The sequence below is a fragment of the Miniopterus schreibersii genome, assembly GCF_964146895.1.
Source record: "Miniopterus schreibersii genome assembly, chromosome: 9".
In the NCBI taxonomy this organism is placed as follows: Eukaryota; Metazoa; Chordata; class Mammalia; order Chiroptera; family Miniopteridae; genus Miniopterus; species Miniopterus schreibersii.
The window spans coordinates 36199645-36227127 of record NC_138118.1 but is presented as its reverse complement, the minus strand read 5'-3'; the positions used below and the strand labels follow the sequence as shown (position 1 = coordinate 36227127).

At 39.0% G+C, this 27483-nt stretch overlaps 1 protein-coding gene across 7 annotated transcripts in view; it reads right to left on the bottom strand.

Annotated features, from left to right (window-relative positions):
- GLI3 (GLI family zinc finger 3) overlaps nt 1-27483 on the bottom strand; it is a 311030-nt gene that overhangs the window by 64234 nt on the left and 219313 nt on the right. For all 7 annotated transcript variants that reach the window (XM_081147982.1, XM_081147986.1, XM_081147987.1 and 4 more), the window contains 3 exons: nt 16920-17133; nt 15835-15948; nt 14218-14358 (listed from right to left, as the gene is read on the bottom strand). In XM_081147982.1, coding sequence (XP_081004108.1) covers nt 14218-14358; nt 15835-15948; nt 16920-17133 — 469 coding nt within the window. The remainder of the gene's footprint in view (nt 1-14217; nt 14359-15834; nt 15949-16919; nt 17134-27483) is intronic.

The window sequence follows — 27483 nt, the reverse complement described above, 5'->3', positions numbered from 1 at the left end:
AAGGTTTGAGAACTTTTGCTTCCTCCACACCAGGATAAGCCACCAGAAAGACCTACTCTTTAAGAACCAGGGCTCTCTCACCTGTTGTGAAGAGAGCTCTCAGCTCCTTGGTACACATCATGGGTGCTGAGGCACAGAGGTAACACCCAAAGAAATACGATGGGGCCAGGTATGGAAAGAGACCAACCGCTTTGCCAACAGAACACAATTGCAGTTTTGTTTTCTTAATTAGGAAGACATTTTCAGAACTTGAGATTGTGTATTCATAAGCAGAAAATAGGCACAGACACAAACAATAAAAAACAGTAATAATCATAATAAAACCTTCTTTAGCTGGGCCCTGAAAACTTGACTAGCACTGGAGCAGGCATCTGCCATAAGTCATCAGAAATCATTCTCCCAACAAGTCTGATCCTTCTACTTTAAAGAGAAATAATAGAAGCTTAGGACCCTTATGTAATGAGCATGGGTCACACACACACGAGACAGGGTTCCATGGGCAAAACCACCTCAGCAGGCCACCTGGAATCTTCTGACTGCTCTCTGAACAACATCTACAACATCCACATTAGCTGTGAAAACTGTAATTGTGAAACATCTCCAAATTATGCTCCCAATTATTTTTAAAAATAATTTCTACTGAGGAGTCTCACTTCTTGCCTCACTTCACTCTACCCCTGCCCTCTTCAACACATGGTACTTACAGCTTCCAGGGCACTGCAGAGCTTAGCTCTCATCTTTCTAACATGCATGCTGTCTCAATGTTCCTCTCATGAGAAACATTTGATTCTCTTTATTCCATCTGGAATATAAGTCAGATTCCTAGTCTATCACACAGGTTGCTCAGGAAAGTGCTCCTTTACTCTTTAATCTTACTTTCCACTACTCTCTGCCTTTCAAAACATTTTGGTTCTATCATAACTGCATTTACTACTCTTCAACCCCAATGCTTAGAACAAATCATTTTGCATTTATATTTCTAAGTTCAAAAAAGTAGCAAAACTGCCAGCCTTGTATTACTTTAGCCACCATCATAGATAAAATTCTCCTATACTTTCTGCGTCTATTAACTTGTAACCGCTGTCTTTTCCACATGGTTGCCCCAACACCTCCCTGGGTCTTTCCCTATTTAAATCCACCTGTTTTTTAAGGACCATGTTCAAATGCAATCTCCAAAAGAACTTTCTCTCATTCTTTCTTTTGTACCTTTATCTTACCTGTTTTCCTACAGCTCTGCCTATACATCTTTAGTCCTCACAACAGCCTGCCTTGTATCTTACTGAACAGTCTATCCTGTATGTGCTCCTTACTCAAAGGGACATACACAAAAGATCTATGTGTCAGGTTTTGTTCTCTCCACCACTCCCAACCCCAAGTCCATAGGTCTGACATGCATGAGGTTTTTCCTTCCAACACTATGTCTACAATTTATATAGTTGCCAACACATAGTGATGGTGTGTTAGTAGGTAAGATCAACAGCCTACACAGATGAGAGGGTACAACTGAATGAAAGACATACTTGTATACTTTTTTTAAAATTTTGATGAAAAGTCTCCTTAATCTCTACATTCTTCAATTAATTAGGTTTATTAGTAGTACTTCCTCTGGAGTCCATTCTTCCTTATATTTGAATAATGCTGTAGCACTACAAAGCACTTCCATGACATGATCTCATTCTGTCCTCACAAACAGAACAAATTTAAAAACTGAAGTTGTAGGGTAACTTACTCAAAGTCAGAAACAGCTATTGGCAGATATAGAAATAAAAGATAAATCTCCAACACACCATCCAATTTTCTCTTCACACCCCGGTCACTGATTAATGCTAGTTTTACTGGTAATTGGGGGGGGGGGGAGTGTCTTAGTCTTTTGAGGATACGTCACCTACAGTTCTCTTCTCATGCCAACATTAATTGTTCTAGAAATGAAAATAAAAACCATCTATGGCAGCATTTAGCTAGTCTCAGAAAAGCCTAAATGCCCCTGAGTCTTCAAAAAGGCCTTGCATAGAAAATTGCTTTCTGTTTTTGAAGCTCTGTTTTGTGTCAGAGCAGGAGTCTGATGTCCAATCCTGCTGACCATGATCTCAGAGCTGAAGTCTGAATGACTTCCCTTGGTCTGTGGGGGAAAAAAACAATGATGGCATTTTTCTACCAAGACCAAGGGCCTGGCTGGTAATAGGCCTCACTGAGAATTACTAAGAACCTAACCTTAGCAAATGTGGCTTTAAATTTAAGCTCTGCCAATACACACACACACACACACGTACACACAAGTATGTACCATATACACGTATACATACACACATACAGACACACCATCTACATATATATTAAATATTCTTTTGCTAGAGACTATTTAATGAGGTGATTTTTTTTTCTTTTAAAGTATATTTAATCAAGAGAAAAGTTATCTTTAATCACAAATATACTTTTTTGTTTTCATTTTCCCCCCACACTACAAGAGGAAAGATATTGGCAGAACTGGGGACAATTTTGCCCCTCAGGGGACATTTGACAATGTCTGGTGACCTTTTTGGTTGTCATGGTGGGGGAGGGCACTCTTAGCATCCAGAGGGCAGAGGGCAACAATGCTGCTAATAGTCCTACAATGGAAAGTCCCCACAACAAAGATTTCTCTGCCCTAGGCTGCCCAGGTTGAGAAGCCTTGGTGTAGTGACCACCAAGGAGAACTTTCAGAAGAATGTCAGGGCAACAGAATACATAACAGGATGAGGCTCGGATGCTCAGCACATCACAAGCAAATGTGAGGAGGGATCTGAAGCACAAGGAACAAACCCAGGAACCTCCCTAGTCCTTCTCTCTCGTGGCTTCATGAACCAGGGGGCTAGTCAGCATCTTTATGTAATTATTAATTTCATGGTGACATGCCAACCCAAGCACTGCCCAAATATACCAACCTAAGCCTTGTTGTTATAGGCAACATGTGTGGACCTGGCAACTGGTAAATAGCCTTACATTTTTCACTTTTATAAGAATCATGAATATTTTATTGAGTACAGTTTTTTAGCTAATCCCTCCAACCATTTTATGGGGTAAATACTATTAATATTTTTATTTCACAGAGAGGGAATGTGATATGTCTCGGGTGAAGAGTAGGCCTTGAACTCAGGTCTGTCAGCTTTGAAACACACATTGTACTGTGTTGCAGGAGAACAGTGGTAAGCCACAGTATTCTTTCAGATTGGGGGCAATTTCTTCTAACAAAACCATTACCATCACAGTCAACATTATCATCATCATGCCTCAAAAGTTGACCCCCATGCTTTGCTTTGACCTTAACCAAATTTCCCACCTGTTTCCCAGAAGTCTTCTTGGGTGCCCCTCATGCACATCTCCCTTTTATGAGCCCCTAGACTCTCAACTACACAATTCTGGCTTCATTATATCTTGCCTCCTATTGTTCACTATGCTTTTTATATTTCCTTGTCACCCCTCTCAATGAGAATGATCAGTCTTGGAGGGCCTTGTCTAAGTCCTCTGGCAATGTGTCAACCACCGAGCTTGGGCAGTGGGCAGCATGCAGGCTGCTCCTGGGCCCATTTCTGGTGAGGAGTTATTAAGAGAATGGCTGATCACCCAGCCAGCATGGCTCAGTGGTTGAGGGTTGACCAATGATCCAGGAGATCTCAGTTTGATTCCCAGTCAGGGTACATGCTTGGGTTGAGGGCTTGATTCCCAGTAAGGGACGTGCAGGAGGCAACCGATCGATGACTCTCTCATCATTAATGTTTCTATCTCTCTCTCTCCCTCTCCCTCCCTCTCTCTGAAATCAATAAAGATATATTTAACAAAAAAAAAAAAAGAGAATGGCTAATCTACTAATGTCAGCTCATACTTTTCCTGATAAACAAGAGGGCACATCATGTTGGCAAGATCTCCTACAGGCAACTACATGTCAATGAAGTCCGTGGCCCAACTGGTCCTGTATAAAGTGTGCCCATACAGAATATCCTTTGGGTGCTAATTATTGGCAGAATCCTAAAGTTCACCTAAACCATCATTTAGAACCAATCAATAAGCTTTTGATAGGAAAATCCTTCCCAAATAGCAGAAACAGTTACTTAGATGAAGGTTTTGATGAAATATTTCAGGGGGTACATACAATGAAACATTTCAGGGGGTATAAAATGGCTCAGAAAATTTAAGGAAGTAACTAAGACATTAATTTCTCCATACCAGTTATAGCTTATTCAAAATATTGATTTGTTATTCTTTATTCAGAGGTTAAGGCTCATTAGTAAAGAGAATATTTTAATAATTCAATAATTACCCAAGTAATTAATATACTACCCCCTAGAAAAATTAATCACAATTATTCTGGAGGGCACTTAATCTACAGGGTTGGACTAGACCCTGAGAAAGAGATGGCAAGTGTCTCTGCCTCCTTCAAAACCCCATCTGGAGGCAGCCATCTATTACTGGCTGCACATCCGCATGCTGACCTCCATGGCTGAAATAGGGGAGAGCTCAGCACAGAACTCCAGGCAACTGCCAGCCAATAAGCTGGCACTTAAGATGAAACCTGTTTACCATCCCTATCCTAAGGACTATTTAATTCAAATCCTTCACTAGGTTTTACTAAAACTGAGGATCAAGGAGGCAAAATATCTTGGCCAAAACCTATCAGTCAGACGCAGACTGGAGAAGAGAATGGGGTCTCTGCTTCGGTTAAGTGCATGTCCCAGTTCAGAAACAATGAATATTAAAAAAGCCATAGAGCTAACATGCAGAAGCCACAAAACCTAACAGTGCCACTTCCCTCCCCTCCCTCCCTCAACCCTAAAAAACACAAATACAATACATAAAACAAAGAGAGATGAAGTCTCTTAGGCCCTCTGTCCATTTCTCATTAGGCCTGCTGCATGTGGCCTTGGATGTCAGGAATGGCATTTATTTTCACGGCTGTTTCACAGTATGATAAGTGAGAAAATAACATTCTAAAGAGTCAAATGGTTCCAAGGAGGTCATCCTGAGAGGGAGCTGCCACTCAGAATTCCCATGGCCCTGGGAGGCTTTCAATGGTGGACCACACAGCCCTCCAAGGCCCCTACTCCGTCTAATCTCCTGAGTGTGTTTATGGGAACAATTTCTGCAGGTGTAATTTAGTCTGTAAATTTTTTAAAAATGTGACCCTTGAGGCACAATTGTCAAAGAATGACTTTGAAGTTGGTAGTTCTTAGACTATATTTTACATGCAATATTCCCAAATAATTAAAGTGACTAAATTAAGTAGTAACTCCATGTAGGGAAACTAAGATAAAAATCTTCACTCATTCGTTCTACATTTTATGTGCACACAAAACTAATTTCAGCCTCATATCTGAGACCCCTATCACATCTTAAAGTCAATTTTCTCTTAGGTAAGGATGCAACTTTAACAAAGGGATTAAAATGAGATGGAAAACATTTAAAATGCAAATTTAGGATCATGATATTAATATGAAAATAATGTCTTCACCATATCCTCTCTTCCCTACATTTCTATGGATGCATCAATTCTTCACAGATTAGATGTGCTTTCTATATATCTAAATCTCTATGATATTAAAAAGAAAACCCTTCATTTTCATGCTGCCAATGTTCAGAATTTGTTTTCAAATGGTAGAAATGGTGATTCTAACTGTATTCTTTCAATAAAGGAAACTTCAGCATGATTTTAAGAGATCAAAATTCACAGCATAAGGAAGCATTTAAAATCCAATTAGGTGGTTAATAGGAGTACAAAAAGGTGAATTTTGACACCATGCTTAAAAGATACAAATTGAGGAAGGAGTTCAGAAACTGAAGTGCCATCCAGTTAAAGCTGGGGCTGATATACCCATAACTCACGCTCTCCGTTGTCCAGCCCTCCTGGCAGGAGACACAGACCCCACAGTGCAATAGCCAGGGCCATTCTGCTGGGGATGGGGCAGTGAATAAAACTGTTAAAAAATAAATTGACTTTTGAAACACCTTTGGAAAGAATACTATATGTGTTATTTCTTAAACTGATATAAAGGGTTAAATCGTTGAAATAGAGGGTAAGGAATTGCAGCGATGCATCAAACAGGTAGCCATTAGGCATAGTAATTATGAAATTTTTATTCTTTCAGATCCCAGCAATGAATGTTTTCAAATATAACTAGCTACTCAATAGTGATGACCCACAATGAGGTGCACATTTTCCACATATTTATTCCCCTTTTTCTTTTTAAAAAGCCTCTCAAAATGCCTGTGGTACGTATACTCTCATTTAGAAATAAAGCATGCAGGTTTCCAAGAACCTGAGACTAACGTGTGCTGTGTACATTTCAGACATTCACTCATCCAAGAGTCAAAGATGGAACTGACTTCTAGGACAGAATTAATACAAGAGGGACATGGGAAGGATTGGAAAGCCCTTGCACCTGTGTGAGAAGCCAGGCCAGATAATAGATTTGAGTTATTTTACTTAATAACAAAAGCTCAACAAGACAAAACAAAAATAGAAACAGGCTTCTTTGTCCTTCGGAGTTGGGTGGGTTCAGCCTTGGGTACTTTGTAGAGGGTTGGGGTGCGGATCCCAGACTGACCTTGGGCATGTCAAGTTTGTCTTCAAGGGCTACAGGAATGCAGCAGTCTGACTTCTATTATTATTATTTTTAAATATATCTTTATTGATTTCAGAGAGAGGAAAGGAGAGGGAGAGAGAAATAGAAACATCAATGATGAAAGAGTCATTGATAGAGCCTGCAACCCGGGCATGTGCCCTGACTGGGAATCAAGCCCGGATCGCCTGGATCCCAGGTTGATGCTCAACCGCCGAGCCACGCCTGGCTGGGCTGGCCTGGCTTCTAAATGCAGGCCTGTATCTCCCAGGAGGCTCCAGAGCCAGTGCACCCCGTGGAGAGCTTCAGAACACGTTGAAACATCACCCAACCACCTCCACAGCGACGCATTCAAGGGGAAGACTCAGTGGGTACAGGGCCCTGCTGAAGTAAGTACTGCTCTCTGGGTGGAGGGCCCCTGCACAGCTGATCATGCACAATAGTCAGTGGTGGCAACCACTACTTTCATACTATCATGGGGATAAATCCCTCCCACTGATGTGCTAACAGCAATCAAGGCTCAAGTACAACAGGAGGGTCTACACAGCCCACAGGATGAGGGATTGCACAACTGGAGTGCCCAGCCTGGGTGATCAGGGAGGCTGTGCCACTGGACCCTACAGGACTACAATAGGTCACTCTACCAAACCCAGGAGATCTAGCAGCTCTACTTAATACATAGAAACAAACACAGGGAAGCAGCAAAAATGGAAAGACAAAGAGACATGCCCTAAAGGAAAGAACAGAAGAAATCTCCAGAAAAAGAACTAAATGAAATGGAGGCAAGCAAACTCTCAGATACAGAGTTCAAAACAGTGGTTATAAGGATGCTCATGAAACTTTGTCAGAACTTCAAGGAACCTAGTGAGAACTTCAAGGACCTTAGTGAGAGCTTAAAGGAACTTAGTGAGAACATCAACAACAGAAAAAAGGACCAGTCAGAAATGAAGAATACATTAACTGAAATAAAGAGTAATTTACAGGGCATCAACAGTAGAGTAGAGGGCGCCAAGAATCAAATCAGTGATTTGGAATATAAGGAAGCAAAAAGCACCAAATCAAAACAGCAAAAAGAAAAAATAATCCAAAAAAATGAGGCTAGTGTAAGGAGCCTCTGGGACAACTTAAAGCACACCAACATTCACATCATGGGGGATTTCAGAAGAAGAAGAGAGAGCAAGAAATTGAAAACCTATTTGAAAAAGTAATGATAGAAAATGTCCTTAACTTGGTGAAGGAAACAGACATACAAGTCCAGGAAGTACAGAGTCCCAAACAAGATGAACCCAAAGAGACCCACACCAAGACATAATTAAAATGTAAAAAGTTATAGACAAAAAGAGAATCTAAAAGGTAGCAAGAGAAAATCAGTTATTTACCTACAAGGGAGCTCCCATAAGACTGCCAGATGATTTCTCAACAGAAACTTTGCAGGCCAGAAGGGTATGATAAGAAATATTCAAAGGACCTATAACCAAGATTATTCTACCCTGCAAAGCTATCATTTAGAATCAAAGGACAGAGAAAAAGCTTCCCAGACAAGAAAAAGCCAAGAGTTCATTACCATCAAACCAGTATTATATGAAATGTTAAAGGGTCTTCAAAAGAAGATAAAAAATATGAACAATAAAATGGCAATAAATACATATCTATCAACAATTGGTTGTTACAGAATAGTCATGGAGATGTAAAGTACAGCATAAGGAATATAGTCAATATTTTAATAACTGTGCATGGTGTTGGATGGCTGTGGGATTTATTAGGGTGATCACTTATTAAGTTATGTAATGTCTGGTCACTGAGGAGTACACCTGGAACTGATATGATGTATGTCAACTGTAATTGAAAATAAAAAATTATTTTAAAAAGACATAATTAAAATACAAAAGGATAAAGACAAACAGAAAATCTTAAAAGTAGCAAGAGAAAAGCAATTAGTTACCTACAAGGGAGCTCCCATAAGACTGTCAGCTAATTATTCAACAGAAACTTTGCAGGCAGTAAGGGATTGGCAAGAAATATTCAAAGTGATGAAAAGCAAGGACCTATAACCAAGATAACTCTACTCAGCAAAGCTATCATACAGAATGGAAGGACATAAAGAGCTTCCCAGACAAGGGAAAGCTAAAGGAGTTTATGACCACCAAACCAGTATTGTATGAAATGTTAATGGGTCTTCTTTAAGAAGAAGAAAAAATATAAAATATGAACAATAAAATGGCAATAAATACATATCTGTCCACAAATGAATCTTTAAAAACAAATGAAGAAGTAGAACAGAGACAGACTCATAGATGGAGAGAATATTTTGATGATTGCCAGATGGGAGGGAGGTTGAGGGGATGGGTGAAAAATATGAAGGGATTAAGAAGTACAAATGGGTTTTTACAGAATAGTCAAGGGGATATAAATTACTGAATATAGTCAGTAATATTGTAATAACTATGTATGGTGTCATGTGGGTACTAACTCGTTTTATCAGTATGATCACTTAGTAAGCCATAAGCCATATAATGTCTAATCACTGGGGTGCACCTGAAACTAATAAAATATTGTATGGCAACTGTAACTGAAAATTAAAAATGATTTAAATTAAAAAATTTTAAAGTAAAAAAAACAGAAACCACACTTTGAGAGCTGATATTCTACGAATTTAAATTTAACATTCATGACTTTTGTAATATATAATGCACAACAGAAAAAGAGCGTTCTAATTAACTTAGAACTGAAGGGAAAATGTGGATTTTTCAATTTATTTTGGGATGTTAGAATATGTGCTTTCAGATGTCAAGGGATGAGAAAGCGCCTGCATCTTGACAATAATAATAAATGTATTCTTAATCAAAGGTATTTTAAATTAATTAACTTTTGCTCTATATATCCTTCTTCCTCTCTTGTTTCCTTCTATTTTAACTGCTATCAAGAAAGGAGCAAAGTACAACAGAAATCTAGTTAACAAAAATATATTTATCTTCTTAGCTTCTGGGCATAGAAGTAAATTTATAAGATTTAATACTAGCTTGAGAGTAACTAAGTCCAATTATTAGTTAATTGGACTTAATTAATTAAACATCCAGAGATAAAGACCCAAGGCAAACCTAGCATAAATACACAATTGGAGAAGGACAGGGCCTTGAAATAAAGAAGAAGAGAAGGGGAAGGCAATACTTAGCCCATCTGTTGGGACAGTAATGGGACGAGGTAATCTTTTCAAGAGAACATGGAGTGAATTACACTGGAAATGAGACTACCTGGCGGGCAGAGTCAGCCAATTCCCTAATTTTCCTTCAACCTTGTGATTTGCTAATGTGAAACACATGTCTCCCTTTTGCACTAAGTTCAAATGACTCTGGAATTCCAACTGCGCAGCTCAGCGACTGAACCAGAACAAGGGGAGAACTTGTCAGGATTTAAGAGCTTTCAGCAAAGCCCTTCAATTGCAGCCAGCACCCTATTCCACAGAAGGATATCAATTATAGATAGTGACTTGCTTTAGCAGGCAGTCGGGACTGTCAGACACTAGATAGACAACCATGAAGAATCATGAATCTTTCTATTAACTGTAAGAGAGGGAAAAAGAATGGGTCATGGCTATAAATATGGCACAGCATCAGAATGGTCTAACACCTTGCCTCTTGGTTGTATGTATCATGAAAATGCAATGAATTCACAAAATGTCCTCTCTCCAAGGAAAGTCTTAAGAATGAATGCAGTTAATGCTTCCTTCTGTCCCTAAAAAGGTGGTTTTTGCAAGTTATATTATTTCTATCTACCATCAAAGTAATTGGTACCTATTCTATCTACCATCAAAGTAATAGAGTACCTATTCATTCAATCAACAAAAAATAAAGCACCTATTCTATAATAGGTCTCTGCAAATGCTACCAGATACACCCATGAGTATGAAAGTAGTTGTATGTCATGCAAAGTAAAATCAGTTTAAAGGCACAAATTTGGAATGTCCACACTTCAGATAACAAGTAAAAAGCTAGCAAATAAGTGATATAAACTAGTGTCTTTATTTATATTATTTTAGTTACAACTTATAATTCACTTAACAAGTTTATTTACCCATAATTTATCTTAGACTAAAATAAATGTCATACAGATAATATATTAACTTTCCTTCTAATTATAACATAAATTTCTTCCAGTTATTTGGATTTTTTTTAAAAATTACAGTATTCATTCATATTTTTACAATAAATCAGAAAACATGGCAGTCATTTAATTGATAGTTTAAGCAGCCTTACCTTAACACTATTCAGATCTCACTATTAAAACAACATCACTGCCTAAAACCTTCCACCACTGATATTAAGTACAAAAACTGCAATATTCACTGTTTTTGAAGAGCTTAGTTTAAGTTATTACGACAACCCAAAATTTTTTACCTCAAACCTGGCCTCTAATCAGCACAATTCCCTTTAAATATACACTTCCTATTTAAATGTAAGCTCTTATTTCATTCCTCATTTGATAATGGCTGAACCACAATCATAGCACTCCTTGGGAACTACAACAACTAATCCACAGAAAAGGTGCCATGAGACCGCACTGTCTCTCAGAAGGACATTTTAACAAGCACTGCCAACTTCTAGGTTATAACGGCAGGTGTCACACAAACAATTCCCTCATTTATGTTCAGCACTCATTATATCACTCAGAGTATTCTTGGCATATTTTAATATTTGGGAATATTTCTCTACATTAAAATAAAAATTCAAAACCTCTTTTTCCCCTTTAGTATGACAATGTCTGTGGTTTCCATTAAAACAGACAGCAAGAATAAAGGGCCATTAAATCAGGCGTGGCTTAAAAATAACACTTGGGAGAAAGGACAGTCCCTTCAATAAGTGGTGCTGGGAAAATTGGACAGATACATGCAAAAGAATGAAACTAGACCACCAACCTTCACCATACACAAAAATTAACTCAAAATGGGTAAAAGACTTAAATGTAAGTGACGAAACCATAAAAATCCTGGAAGAAAACATAGGCAGTAAAGTCACAGACATCCCACATAGGACTTTTCACTGATACATCTCCTAGGGCAAGAGAAACAAAGGAAAAAATAAACATATGGGACTATATCAAACTAAAAAGCTTCTGCACAGCAAAAGAAAACAGCCTCAAAATACAAAGGAACCCCATGGTCTGGGAAAACATATTTGCCAAGGATGAATCTGATAAGGAGCTAATTTCCAAAGTGTACAAAGAACTCATAGCACTCAGCAAGAGAAAGACAAACAACCCAATTAAGAAATGGGCAAAGGACTTAAATAGACAGTTCTCCAAAGAGGACATACGGATGGCCAAGAGACACATGAGAAAATGCTCGATGTCGCTAATCATCAGAGAGATGCAAATTAAAACCACAATGAGGTATCACTTCACACCTGTCAGAATGGCCACCATCAACAAATCAACAAACGACATGTGCTGGCGAGGGTGTGGAGAAAGGGGAGCCCTAGTACACTGCTGGTGGGAATGCAGACTGGTGCAACCATTATGGAAAACAGTATGGAGGTTCCTCAAAAAATTAAAAATGGAGCTGCCGTTTGACCCAGTGATTCCACTCCTAGGAATGTATCCTAAGAATCCTGAAACATTCATCAGAAAGAATATATGTACCCTGATGTTCATAGCAGCACAGTTTACAATAACTAAGATCTGGAAACAGCCAAAGTGCCCATCAGTAGGTGAGTGGATAAAAAAGCTGTGGGACATTTACACCATGGAATACTACGCAGCTGTAAAGAAGAAGAATCTCGTACCTTTTGGGACAGTATGGATGGACCTGGAGAATATTATGCTAAGTGAAATAAGCCAGGCAGCGAAAGACAAATATCACATGACCTCGCTTATACGTGGAATCTAAAGAACTTAATAAAATGATGAACAGAATAGATTCAATGACATGGAAGCATAGATGAGACTGATGAATGTTAGAGGGATGGAGGAGGGTGGGTGGGTGGAGGGGGAGAGAGTAACCAAAGAATTTATATGCATATATACACAACCCAAGGACATGGACAATGGTGGGGAGAGGGACTGGGGAGGGGGAAGGAATGGGGTGGAATGGGTCATTGGGGAGAAAAAGGGACATCTGTAATATTTTAAACAATAATATTTAAAAAAAATAAAATAACATTTGCATCAAGTTAAAGAGAAAAAATAAAGTTCATGAAAAAAATTGGAAATATATCTTAATTAAAACCATCTGATTTTCTAGTTTCTTGCTGTGCTGAGAAATCTATAATTCTTCCTATACCATTATAAGGAGATATGATTGAAAAAGAAACAGAGGGGGACAAAACCCTGCTGAGGTCATGTCAAATCCTCAAAACATTCTGTTTATAACCGATCTCAAAACAGGCAAATCATATATTTAATACTATAATGTAACTGTAATGTGTGAAACGTATTACCCAGGATGGGCCAAGTTGCAGAAGACACACTTAAAAGGCTCATGCAGCCTGTAAAACATATGGGATGTGTGAGAAATTTTATAATTTTAGTGTTTAAATGGAAGAGGGTTATCAAGAAATATGGGTCACCTAAAAATAAAAAGTTACTAGAAAAGAGAATGAGTGTGCATATGGAGGTTAGGGAGTCACAACAAAAGCTGTTCTGTCAGATTTTCCATTAGATTAAAACCTTATGAAACTGCACACTTAGCAAACCATCCATCCTTAATGCCTCAATGGGACCCTGTCTTCCTGCACTAGAGTGTGTGAGCTACCTCTTTTTTTTCTTGATTATCTAAATGCCCTTCCATCTCAGTTGCTCCTGGTCCCATTTGCCAGGGAGACTCCACTGGCCTGAAAGAAAGTGCCAAATAAAATGAAACACTGGCCAATGACATATGGCTAATCAGTATAAGTGTATGGCGGGGGAGCCCTGCAGTATTTGAAACAATACACAGGGGAATAAGGGAAAAGACTTCAGAACCTGGGATGGCAAGAGAAGGTGTGGTTCTCAATCTGACCATGCCACAGTATTTTCAAGAAGACATCTTTAAACACATTTTACAATAATACCACTTTTTCCCTGAAACTATTAGCCTTACAAGGGTTGGCCTCAAGTAAAAAACTGTGCAAATTAGCAGCTTGCCCCAAGCGTCCACCTATCTCACATACAATACTAATTGCTAGATAAAACAGTAGGAGATTCCTGAAGTACTCAGGGCGTGGGAGAGGAAGGCAGAATGAAAAAAAGGTATCCCCCATCTCTACAATTTTTTTCTGTTATTCTTGGAAAGGAGACTCAAACTTGGTTAAAAGGTTAATAATAATTCATGTCCAGCTTACTATTACTCAATAACCATCAAAGTCGCTAACTCAAAATAGTGTTCTCTGACTTACAGGATCAGAGTCATTACACTCTTTATTGAAGACTTTATTGAATTTTACACTAAGCTTTAGCTGACTGAACAGGTCAGGCACCATGGCTCAGAGTTCTCTTTATTCTCAGATTTCTTTTTATTCTCAGAAAGTCATCAAGGCCTCTCTAGTCTGTAATGCTGTTAGCTAAGAAACTTGACTCAGTGCAGGGTCAAGGAAGCTGATCCTGGGAAAAAGGTCACATAGTTGTAAAGCTCAGTTCCCAAGTCTCTTTCACTTACATGCACCAGCTGCTCCTGGGTGTCAAACTCCCTTGTGCAGCCTTCCCAGTGGCAGTTTGTCTCATAGATGACTTCAGGCTCCTGCTTGCTTTCATCTTTGTCCCCTTCCTCCTTCACCAGGGTGGTTACTTCTGGTTGTTCCTGATAGGTAGGGGGAGAGAAGAAGGGGGAGAGGCAAAAAAGAAACAAGACACAATGACAGGAAAGAAGAGAATGAAAAAAATCTGCTTTAGTTGTTTTCTCCTGATGCAGTTTTTCAGTGAAAATAAAATAGACCCAGGTCTATCAGTTGGGTTTAGTGAATGGAAGAAGTCAAACATATGGAATCATTCATGTGCATTTTCTCAGCTTTACCAACTACATCCTCAGAGATTATTAATTTGTGATTAAGGACAACAGTCCAAACTATAATGATGATAAGAAGTTGAGGCCAAACTCCGCTATCTTTGGATACAAAGGTAAAAAAACCCTACACAACTAAAATGTCATCCCATAAAAGAAGCAATTAAATTAGGTCAAGTAACCTTTTACCCAAAAAGTGGTCTTTCGCTTTTGGTTAGATCCTTTTCAGTGTATTAATTTGTTTATTCTCATATTTTGGAATCCAGTGAAATAATTACTCATAATTCTGTTTTCCTTGCCATTGGAGGCTGTTCTTAAGAGGCACTTTGCAGATTTTACAGGGACAATGTCTTCTTGGTTCAACTTCTGATATCCAATGATACACTCTCTGCCCAAGAACCAAGGCATCTAAAGCTTGGAGGTGTATAGTCTTTCCTAGTCTTTTCAAGCAGCTTTTTAGCAACTTAAATACAAAGAATTTCCAGAATTTTGGGAGATAATTAGGTGTGTAGAATTGAGATCTAACCTGGGGCTAGATGACAAAAACTGTACACAAGCACTTAGGTGTAACCAGAAAGGATGTTGACTAATAAAATGCAAAAGGATGAATTTCAGAATCCGTGACACCCATTCATTCCACCTTCAAAGAGCTAGCTAAAACAAAAATTTGGGCTACAGCTGTTTGAGGTTTGGGCTGAAGCAGCCAGGCCATAGCAAGGTCCAGATTCTGTGGATGTCCAAACTCTTGTCCAACCCCTATTTCTGGGAATTAATATTCATTGACCTATTTCCTGTGCCAGGCACAGGGACCCTAGGAGGTGGTATTATGGTAAGCTGCACATCTTTAAACAAGGCTCAGAGGACCTAAGTAGAATGTCTAAATTAGTCCTTTCAGGACTTGGGTAAAGGACCAGAATCTAAGTAGCCTTAAGGTAGGTTGATTGTGCCTTGATCCCTCCCTGTGTTCCAGGCTGTCCTGGCAAGTGGGAAGTGGTAAAATAAGAATAAAAACATGGCTGGTATAGGGAACATCACTAGCTCTGCTCAGCTCAGGCTTAGGACCAAGAGCTGACAATTGAGGCCCAAGATTGAGGCTAGGGACTGAAGCCTGGTTACATCAATGGTCAGTAACAACCCAACCACTTACTCAATGAACCATAGTTTAAACCTCACAGAGCTTCCTGCACTTGTTGTGTTTGCTTCTGAACTAGAGAAACAAATTGAGTCAGACTCTGTAACTGGCCTTTTGTCAAGTGCAGAGCCCAGGTGCCTCACCTGCTGACCCCGTGGCCCCGGGCTGGGGAGGTCCTCATCAGGTTTGATTTTGGATCGCTTGTTGTGCATCAGATCGCCAGTGCTACTCACCGCAGACTCACTCGTGGGCTTGTTCTGCCAGTCACAGTTGCAGAAACAGAGAAAAAAAATAGGTTTTAATCAATGAGCAGGACTATTGCAGAAACATGCAACTTGAAAGAAGCAGGCTTGTTTGGCACTGGAGCAATGACTCTGATAACACTTCAACACAATGGTAGCAGAAAATACATTCATGAGGCAGCTCCTTGTTTTTACCACGTGAGTATAAAATTCCTAGGTTTTTAAAAGCTAGAAGAATAGAGCTGGGGGCCTGGGCTTTAACAAGATCTAATAGTGTATTCAAAAGAACAAAGCTGCAAGGAGGGTAGGAAACCAACATGAACTGTTTGAAAAGTTCTTTAATTAGAGCCACCAGATTCTTCTCTGAGCATGATCAGTGTGGAGATGAGAACAATTTCATTCTTGTGTGAAGTATCACACAATTCTAAGCGCCAGTGGACGATGGCCAAAGGAAAGCAATACATTTATGAATGCATTTCTACTGAAAGGGGGTATGAACAGCACTTGGTCAAAATGAAGCCTTATCAAGTAGCCCACATTTCCACCAAAGATAAAATGACTCTGGTGGAAGAAGCTGTTGTTTATTGAGGAGCACACACAGAGCATATCCATCAAAACTGAAGACGAATCCAGCTGGTGTGGCTCAGCAGTTGAGCATCAACCTGTCATCTAAGAGATTGCCGTTCGATTCCCGATCAGGGCACATTCCCAGGTTGTGGGCTTGATCCCCAGTAAGGGACGTGCAAGAGACAGCCAATCAATGACTCTCTCTCATCACTGATGTTTATCTCTCCTTTCCTCTCTCTGAAATCAATAAAGACATAAAACCAAAACTGAAGATGATAGCCCTGGGTTCAGAAGACAGGCTGCATACGGTATGGAAGTCCTGAGAATGCCAGGGTACTGTGCATATGAAGAGCTGGCACAGTGGCACAGCTCTTCTTTATGATTACCAAGACCAACCAGCTCATTGAGCTATCTCTCACCTGGGAGGGCTCAGAAGGGCCAGAGCTGACCTGGACAGGGTTCAGAACGGTAGGGATCCCAGGAATAGGCCTCTGTGTTGGAAATGTTGGGGCAGGATGGATGAGCGGAGGACTGTGTCCAAAGGCCGAGCCTAAACTCTGTTGTCGGCTTAAGATTTGTTGGTGCACATGGAGAGATACAGGTGCAGAAGGGTAGGTGAAACTCAAGGCAGGGCTGTATGGGAGAAATAAAGAGTAGGAGACCATCATTTACACAGAACACAGAGACTAGTGCAGCACCCCATGTTTATACCTTTACACCTAGTTTTACAATCCCAAATTATATCAGGTCTGTCTGTTTAAATTAGAAGGTAAAAACAATAATTGACAAACATCTTGAGAATCTCCAAGAGAAAGATGACAGGACACACGTGTGTGCACACATACACAGACCTGAAATAAGATTCAGTAAAATGAAACAAAAGGCATCAGCTCAATAACAGCTATTTACTGCAATAACAAACTTTATATAAAAAAAGAGAATGGGTGACTACAAGCTTTATAGTTCTTTTATTGGCTCTCAATCCCATATGTTCCTGTGCATGGAGCAATTCCTTTAATCTTGGCTCACACTGTGCACTTTCATATGTCTCCAGATCTTATTACAAGAGGAAAGAAAATCAATTGGTTAAATGTGTTCTGAACACCATGCTGTCATATCACTCATTTGTTTGTAAAGATGGAACACTTGGTTCATTCAGAATGCCACCTAAAGGATTTCCATCAGTGCCGTCTGGTTACAGAAACTGATAGATTAACCTCTCGTGGGTGAAATTGGTGATCAATGGACTTTGATGGAGGAATATTCCAATGGGAGAATACAGCTCCCTCTTCCAGTTAAATAGCATTAAATGTCTATTAAAGCTGATTATACATGCTAATGCCTGTCACTACTTTATTATGCCACAGGATTTCCAGGCTACAGTAAGTTTGGAAACTGCACTATTACCTAAAGATTTCGTGACTAGTAGACAGTGCCAAATTATCTTTTGCGCCAGCACAGTTTAGGAATCAAATCCTCTTATAGAATGAAGTGCCCTTGAGGAATTTGCCAATGGCTTAAAAATTCATGAAAAACTATAAATGCATTTATGAAAATTTCTTTCTTAAAAAATAATCAGTGAAAAATATATATATATTTCCCCCATCCTGCTGTGTAATCCACAGAGAGAATCAGGATTTCTTGTAATACCAAAGCTAGAATTCATGCAAATTTACAATTTAGTGGATTAATTACTATTGCTGTTAAGCACATTAACTGAGAATATAATAATTACAATAACAAAATTCAAACCGTTTCAAGAACTTTCAGTAAGAATTCTGAAGATATACTCTGTTCATTAATGTGACTCCACATTTTGCCTTTTTGATTACAATCTATAAAAGGCAACTTCAACGGGATTACATTACTATTATTCGTACAGAGAACCTCATATTACAATAGTTTGCCCATTTAAGACTGAATATCCTTAAGAATACCCTAGGAGAATTTCCCCAGGCTTGGAGGAATTCTTTCATTCTGTATTGTATTTCTTTAATAAAAGAAAGCAGAAACATGGTGAAAACAGTCATTGTTCACAGTAAGTTAGGGAGGAATGAGTAATAATATTCCGTTTCTGCAGCACTATAGTTTCTGCCAGTGTTTCCAAAAGCAACTATGAATGATTACAGTAAGAGTTAGCGAAGGTAGCTGTGTGGATGATTGATAGGGCATTAATCAAAAGATGCATATCTGCCACAGAATTTGTTCACAAGCTTTCTTCTAATAGCTGATTTCATGTTCACTGAGCTCTATGCCAGTTTGTCCAATTTATTTTTCAGTGTACAAGCCATTCATCAAAAAAACACAGTGATTTAACACACACCCCTTTCCTTTTGGTGAATGGGTATTACTAAGTGTAACTACCTTACTCTATTCATTAAAAAAAACAAAAAACAAAAGACCCCTCTGCACATACATTTACAATGTGACAGAATTTGCAGGAACCTCCATATACCTTTCCACAGTTTCCTGAGCCCATGAGATCAGGTGGGCTTGTGATGGGGCCCCTATGGTCACTTACATTCTAATTCTAGAAGGCAGAATATTTGAGGGCTGAAAAAGTCAGAACCTAATTAAGAATCAAGACCATTAAAGAACACATTCACAAGGCAGAAAATGCCCTCAGTAAAATGTTAGTAGCTGAACAGGGTAGTTTTACTTTTAAAAAGATGTAGGAGAGAAGACCAAAAAAAGCCAGGCTCAGTATTCCAGCTGAAGTCCTGTTCTGGGGTGCATTCTCTTGGACTCCAGAGGACACAAGAAGGGGATGCAAAAGCTTACAACACATTTACGTAACGTCCCCTTTCTGGGCTGCTGTTTTGCTGATAAAACCAGGCGACAGGAATAAACATTCTCCAAAACCCATGTCAACTATTAGATTCTAAGGGGTAGAGAATGCACATGATGAACAAGTGATTTCCAGCTGTCACTGCTTATTCATAAGTAGCCAGCAACAGAAACCCTCTCCTCTGTGAGACACATACAGAGGCCTGGGCTCAACCCAGAAGGGCTGGTGCTGCTGCTGGCTCCTCAAGGTTCTGCAGATTACAAAGACTATTTACAGTGCGATAATAGAAAAGAAAATTTTGACTCTGTCACAGCATCAGTGCATGGTTTTGACAACCAAGGCTCCTCTTGCTCTCAGAGCAGACTGTGAATTCTTTACCAAATTTGTAAGAAAACAGCAAAGGATGGGCAATGACTGGGCACTAACCAAGGATGTCCTCCTCCCATGTGTATGAGAAGAACCTCCAGAGGACTTCCTGCTGGTGGTGGAGCAGGGGATCCCAGCCACCACCTCCTGCTCTGTGACTCTAAGAGGTGGTGAGTTATCCTAAGGAGCTCTGCTTCATGAGTCTCTGCACACCAGTACTTGCTGTGTCTGTCCTTCCAGAACTTAGCATGGCATGACTGCTTCCTTTTTATCATTCTTGTCCTAGCTTAAATGTCACTTCCTCAGAAAGAGGCCTCCTGAGACCAATCTCCCTCCATCCCCCCACCCTCCCCATCAAAATGAGCCCCTCTGCAGCACCTAGCCCAGTTATTTTCTATTGTTTCATAATTTTATTCCCGTGGCAGCACAAGGCACTCTCCGAATATAAGTTCTAGGTGAGCTGGGCCCTGGTCTGTCTTGCTCCCTGCTGACACCAGGTACCTGGAACACTGCCTGGCACATAGCAGGCACTCAATTTTGAGAGGAGTGACTGAACTGCTTCCACAATGTATTAATGTCCCATTGCTGCTAAAACAAATTACCACAAACTTAGTGGCTTAAAACAATACATGCTTATTATCTCACAGCTCTGGAGGCCAGAGTCTTAAACAGGTCAGCAAGGCTATGTTCCTCTGGAGTCTCTAGGCACCTTGCCTCTTCCAGCTTCTATAGGCTGTTGGCATCCTGGGCTTGTGGCCCCACATCACTTTGACCTTCTCCACTCACTCTGACCCTCACCTCCCACCTCCCCATTATACGGACCTTTATGATTTAATCAGGGCCACCTGAATATCCTGGATAACCTCCTTATGTCAAAATCCTTAACTTAATCACAACCACAAAATTTATTTTGCAACCTAAGATAACATGTTCATGGGCTCCAGGGATTAAGATATGGACATCTTGCCCGGTTGGCATGGACCTATGAATCAGGAGGTGATGGTTCAATTCCTGGTCAGGGCACATGCCCAGGTTGAAGGCTTGATCCTCAGTGGGGGGCAGGCAGGAGGCAGCCCATCAATGATTCTCTCTCGTCATCAACGTTTCCAGGTTTCTATCTCTCTCTCCCTTCCTCTCTCTGAAATCAATAAAAACATATGTGTAAAAAAAAAAAAAAAAAAAAAGACATCATGGACATCTTCAGAAGCCATTATTGTGTCTACCACACTCAGAATAGTTTTTCAAAGAAAAACATGTTTTGAGGATCTATGAATTCCAGTGAGATGTAGTGTAAGGAGAATATCATTAAAGCCCTAAGCTCTAGAGTTCTATAGGCTGGTTTTGAGTCCTGGTTTCACCATGACTAACTGAGTAAATTTGAACAAATTATGTTCTCTTTCCAATCTCAGTTTCTGCATTCCTAAGATGGGGATCTGCATTATGATAGTTAAGAGGATTAGGTGAGAGAATGTATATGCATATGGATTATTTAAAAGTATGTTTCCTACTTTCCAAATATACAAGATTTTTCCAGTTTTAAAAAAAAATAACATTTTCCTCTGAAAACTACAATTTGACAATATGTCTGTAAAACAGTATTACATAAACGAAGCTAGTATCTATATTCACTTGTTTCTACAGCACTTCAGCAGCTGACAACAGATTTTGCTAATTATAGAGAATTTAAAAAAAGTAAGTTGTACCTTTAGAAGTCCTAAAAATATCTTCCTAAAAGGTACATGTATTTATTTCATAACTTCCTAGAAATATAAGTATTGATACTGTTGAAAATTTTTACAAATCTCTGTCTCCTCTAAAGAGGGACTGAGTCTAGTCTAAAGCTTGGTCTACCAGAGCTTTATTATCCCAAGCCTTTAAATTTTTTTTTTTTAATATGTTTGTTTTTTATTGATTGCAGAGGGAGTAAGGGAGAGATAGATAGAAACATCAATGATGAGACAGAGTCATTGACTGGCTGCCTCCTGCACACCCCCTACTGGGGATTAAGCCTACAACCGAAAATCGAACCGTGACCATTGGTCAACGCTCAGCTACTGAGCCAAGCTGGCCAGTCCCAAGCCCTTACATTTTTGCTCACTCTATTCTTTCTTATGGATCACTTAAATACAGATTAATTTTATTGTCTGAATGGGAACCAGTTCTTCTACATCCAAAGATTTAAAATGCAAATTCCCAAACTCTGAATCTTTAAGAAAGTTTTGATGTATTTTTTTCCTCTCTATCAAAAATCAAAGGTAAAGTTTTATCAATACCCTTTTGCAAAGTGTGTTCAAATGTTGCAAACTAGGCCTTGTTTCTTTATATCGCAGTTAAAAGCACAGTAACATCTCATTTACCTTGGAGATTTCTATCTTGGAATCTTAACGATTTTCCCCAATTTGGTTAAAATTTGGGGTATAAGTAGAAAGATGCTAAGCAACTAAAATAAATGTCATAAAATCCATATACTACATCATTCATTAATTCAGCAAGTTTTCACTGAGTACTTTCTATACATCCCATTTAAATTTCCAAAAAAGAAAATAATTATTTGTATCTGAAAAGTTATATATTAACTGATATCAATACATAAAACTTTGAAATCTATAATCATGTTTCACTTTTACAAAAAACATTATTTTTTTCCAACCAAGGAACTGACAGGAGTTCAACATTTGTACAGAAATCCTTTTGCTCAATCTGTAAATAAAATTCATATTTAATTCCTGGAATGATATATAAATGGGCACACTTACAAGTTCATATTGTAGAAAATAATTAAACATTTATTCAACCCTACTATGCACACAGGCATTTCAAAGTCATTAAGAGTCAAGTCAAAGAGATAAGACCCAAATAAAATAGCATATGTGACAAACCTATAATGTGTTTTAAAATCACTTTAGAAATTCTGTGTGGTAGGGGGTAGGAAGGTAGGGGCTATGATGGATAACTTAATGTAGAATAAACACAGCAGCATAATTTGGACTGCTGCAAAGTCATTTATATTGGAAGGGTAAATAGAGTTGACTACAATATTGAAGAGACCTGTTTTCAAATACAAAAGAAGAAAAAAATTGAAGAATTATAAGAAAGATGGTAAGAGGCTGGATGGCTCAGCCACTGAACACTTAAAGATAAAAGGTTCGATTTTATTGTTTAATGACTTCAATCCACATTTTTAACCCCTCTCTAACAGGGCATTTTAACCCTTCTCTAAAATAGTAGTTTTTCCTTAGAGCTACCATGGGAATCTCACTTCCACAGAATCGCAGTGCTAAGGTTCTTGTGTTAATGTGTAATATATGTGGAGAAAGGATGAGAGAGACTGTGGTAACTGAGTAATAATACTCCACACATTTTGTTTATATTTGCTTCAGCAGAAAGGATCATTGGTTTGCTGGTTCATCTCTGGAACCCCATCATGATATGGAGGGGCCTGACCCAGAGCTGATCAGGCCCAAGAGCTACTGGGAAGGCCCCCAACACAAAGGCGCCATCTCTTACTTATTGCGAAGAGTAAAGAATATGTGGCCCATCTGGAGTCTTAACGTCTTGTTTGAAACGTAAAAGCAACTCTAACTACCTATGAAGATATTCTTTTCAATTGCCCTGGTTGTTAAATTTCATTCAGATGTGAATTTTTAAAAACATCCTTAAAATAAACTCATGTGACCCTTTTATGATGTATGACTTTAGGTCAGGGCATGGGATTAAGAAATTTCGTTCTGCAGAAAAAGCCCATTTTCTGTATGCTAAAGAATCCAATGCCAATATTTACTTTTCAGTATCTCATCTCTCTTCCAACTGTTGCTCATGAAATCAGTATTGGAGGTGAAATCAGGAAACAGTTAACACTGCAAGAACACAAGGGCCCCACTTCAAGAGGAGAGAGAGGAAGGGGAAGAAGAAGTTCTAATCTAAACCAACTTTGTGGCTGTTGTACTACCAAGGTCATTCACTTTCTGGTTACAGCTGTGAAATTAACTGCACAACCACTGCCATTCAAAGTACAAACAGTCCTTTCCAGTTTTGCAGAGAAAAGGCCAACAGCTATTACTATTTGTGTATGGGTAGGTTAGGTACACACTTAACGTGCATGCGCTTGTATTTGAAAAGAAAAAAATAAAGCTTCCACTTCTATCCATAAAAGTTCCCAGGGCACGTTTACTAGAAAACCCAGCAGCTGCAAAAGTAGTAATGAGCACACAAATAAAGACCTGTACACTCACAAAACAAGTATGACCCCAACGTTTACACTGAGAAACACACACTTTTTAAATAATGCTTTATACAAACATTCATTAGGCTTTATATGAGCAAAGTGTCCTAAAAGGCTTTAAAAGCTACTTGCCACTAAACAGCCTAATAGACAAAACCTCCAGGACTGTAAAGAGCAATGGCACACTCCCCAGTGAGATCTGGCTCAAAGCACCAGCTAGAAAAATCATATTAATATAAGCATAACCAAAATTTTAAAAACATCATCAAATACTATTTCTCTATTATGAATGGTGTTTCCTACCAATCCTTTTAGTCATGTCTCCCACTGGAGGATTTCTAAAAGAGAAGGAAGTATATGGCCTGGGGAACAGAAAGAAGGTGAAGAGATTAGCCAAAGAACATACAAGGGTGGGCAAAAGTAGGTTTATAGTTGTGAGTATGTAAAACACAGTTTATTCTTATATTATTATTTATTCTTGTGTTATATATTTTTCCATGTAAACTGTAAGCCTACTTTTGCCCACCCCTGTATATGCATAGCCCATGGCACATTAGCCTTAACCATATAGAATGGGGATTACATGCTGTATTTGATTAATGTGAATTATCTCATCTTAGATGGGTGTCTTCAGAGTGATAGGGAAGTTCAAACTTGAGCAGTAAATATTTCACATCATTTCCAAGTGCATGTATTTATGTTTTTTGAATTAACATTTTAGTTATGACCTGAAAAAAAGACTAATGATATACATTTAGACAATATGATTGAAAAAGACATAATCAAGAACAATGTTTTAATATGCTGAATGGGTTTTTGTGAAAAAGTATTTTCTTTCTATGGCATTTTTACAGTATTTTGAATTATTATTTTTTAATTTTTTTTTAAATATGTCTTTATTGATTTCAGAGAGAGGAAAGGAGAGGGAGAGACAGAGATAGAAACATCAATGATGAGAGTCACTGATCGGCTAGCCCTCAACCCAGGCATGTGCCCTGACCGGGAATCGAACCTTGATCGCCAGGATCCTAGGTTGACGCTCAACCACTGAGCCAAGCCCGGCCGGGCAGTATTTTGAATTATTAAGTAAATATTTAAATATTTAACACAAGAGCCATACGCAAATTTAAGATAGACATTTTTTTATCCCTTTATTTTACATCCATCCCTCTGTATCTATCTCTACATAACTATCAAGATATGAACATCTTAACACACTATTCATATAGACTGTAATTTTTTGTAAGTCATAAATATCCATCTATCACATAAAACTTCCTTCAGTAAAGGTGATTACAATTTTAATAACTAATTAAAGATGAACTTGATTTATTCATTTAAGAAATATCTGTTAGATTCCAAAATAGTGGCAGACTGAGTGGAAGCTACAGTGACATTCTCTCGGGACCAAACTGGAATTACAAATAAAATACAGAAAAAAACATCCTGAATAATCAACTGAAGACTACCTGAAGAGGACACTCATAACCAAGGAGAAAAAGTAGAGACCACATACAGACCAGAGAGGAAGTGCAGAGGGGCGAGAGGGGATAGCTGGGCCCCTACAGGCAGCAGCTGAAGTTCTGGAGGGATATCTCAGTTGTGGGAGGTTCCCACTGAGGACTCTGGAGTCTAAACCCCAAGTTGGGCTTCCCAGCCCAGAACACCAGAACTGAGAAAGGTGCCCACATAACGTATGGCTGTGAAAAGCAATAGGGTTTCTATCTATTAGGGAGTGACAGCTGAAAATGCAGGCACCCTCTTAAAGGGCCAATGCACAAAGTTTCATGTATAGCCACTCAACTTGGGCTCCAGCAGAGGGGACTAGAGCTATGTAAGGAGAACCCAGAGCTTCTGGCTCAGGGGATAAAGCTCAGAGGGAAGCCATCTGGGTTCCTGTGCTGAATCATTACCCCATACTGAAGAGGACATCTTTCTCAAGCAGACATTTACTGTCCAAGCAACTTTTGCCTGGGGCGGGGAAGCAACTCATCCACCCTGTTGGAAAACCTTTCACTCCACCCTGTGCAGTTTCTACAGCATAAGACTCATTAAGAGACTGAATAATAAGCAGTCTCAATCAGCCTTTGAGTCTTTTCCTGATTTGCTTCTGGACCAAGGGCTTGGAAAAGCAGACCTTGGTGAACATCTTGGTCCTGTCCAAACATAGCAGCCCAGCAGAGGGAACCACAAGCTGTGGAGTGCGGAAAACTTCAAACAGGGTACTAAAGGCAAGTCACAAACAGTGTCTGATGTTGGCCTGCCCAGAGACCATGCAAGAGACTGGGAGTCCCAGCAAATCAACCTAATATGAAGAAACAAACCCAAACAGGCTGCCAAAATGGGGAGATAAAAAAACAAGCCTCAAATGAAAGAACAAGAGAAGTCTCCAGAAAAAGAGCTAACTGAAATGGAGATAAGCAACCTATCAGATACGGAGTTCAGAATGCTGATCATAAGGATGCTCAACAGCACGAGAAAAGAAATGGAAACTATGAAGGAAATTAAAAATGACATAGAAATAAAAGTAAACACTGGAAGGAATAAACAGTTGATTAGGGGAAGCTGAGGATCACTTCAGCAAATTAGAAGACAGGGTACAAAAACCCATTCAATCAGAGAACCAAAAAGAAAACACAATTAAAAAACAGGAGGACCGTTTAAGGGAGCTGTGGGACAATATGAAACATAACAATATTTCCATCATAGTAGTGCCAGAAGAGGTCAAAGGTAAGCAAGGGTTAGAGAACCTGTTTGAAGAAATAATGGCAGAAAACATCCATAACCCGGTGAAGAAAAAAGTCACACAAATTCAGGAGGCATAGAGAATCCCAAGCAAGAAGAACCCAAAGAGGCACATGCCCAGACACATCATAATTAATATGCCAAAAATTCAAGACAGTGAATCTTAAAGGCAGCAAGAGAAAAGCAATCTGTTACCTACAAAGGAGCTCCCATAAGGTTGTCAGTGGATTTCTCATCAGAAACTCTACAGGCCAGAAGGGAATGTCATCAAGTATTCAAGGTAATGTAAAGCAAGGATCTGAAAGCAAGACTACTCTATCCAGCAAGGCTATCAATCAGAATAGACGGTGATATAAAGAGCTCCCCCCCAAAAAAAAGGCTAAAGGAGTTAATCACAACCCAATCAGCATTGTAAGAAATGTTAAAGGGATTGTTGTAATAAGAAGTTGGAATAGAGAGAATGAGAAATATAGGCATAAAGAAATAAAATGGCAATAGATAAGTACCTACCAATAATAACCTTAAATATTAATGGATTTTTATATTCAAAAGACACAGGGTAGCTGAATGGATATGAAAACAAAAACCAAATACATGCAGTCAACAGGAGCCCTACCTCAAAACAAAAGACTCACACAGGCTGAAAAGAAAAGAAAAACTTCTAGAGGATTTTAAGGGAGAGATTGACAGCAATATAGTCATACTAGGGGAATTTAACACCCCAATGACTTTAGTGGATAGATCTTCCAGACAAAAAATCAACAAGGAAAGAGTGACTCTAAATTACACACTAGATCAGATGGGTTTAAATGACTTTTACAGGACATTTCACCCCAAAGCTGCAGAATATATATTCTCCTCA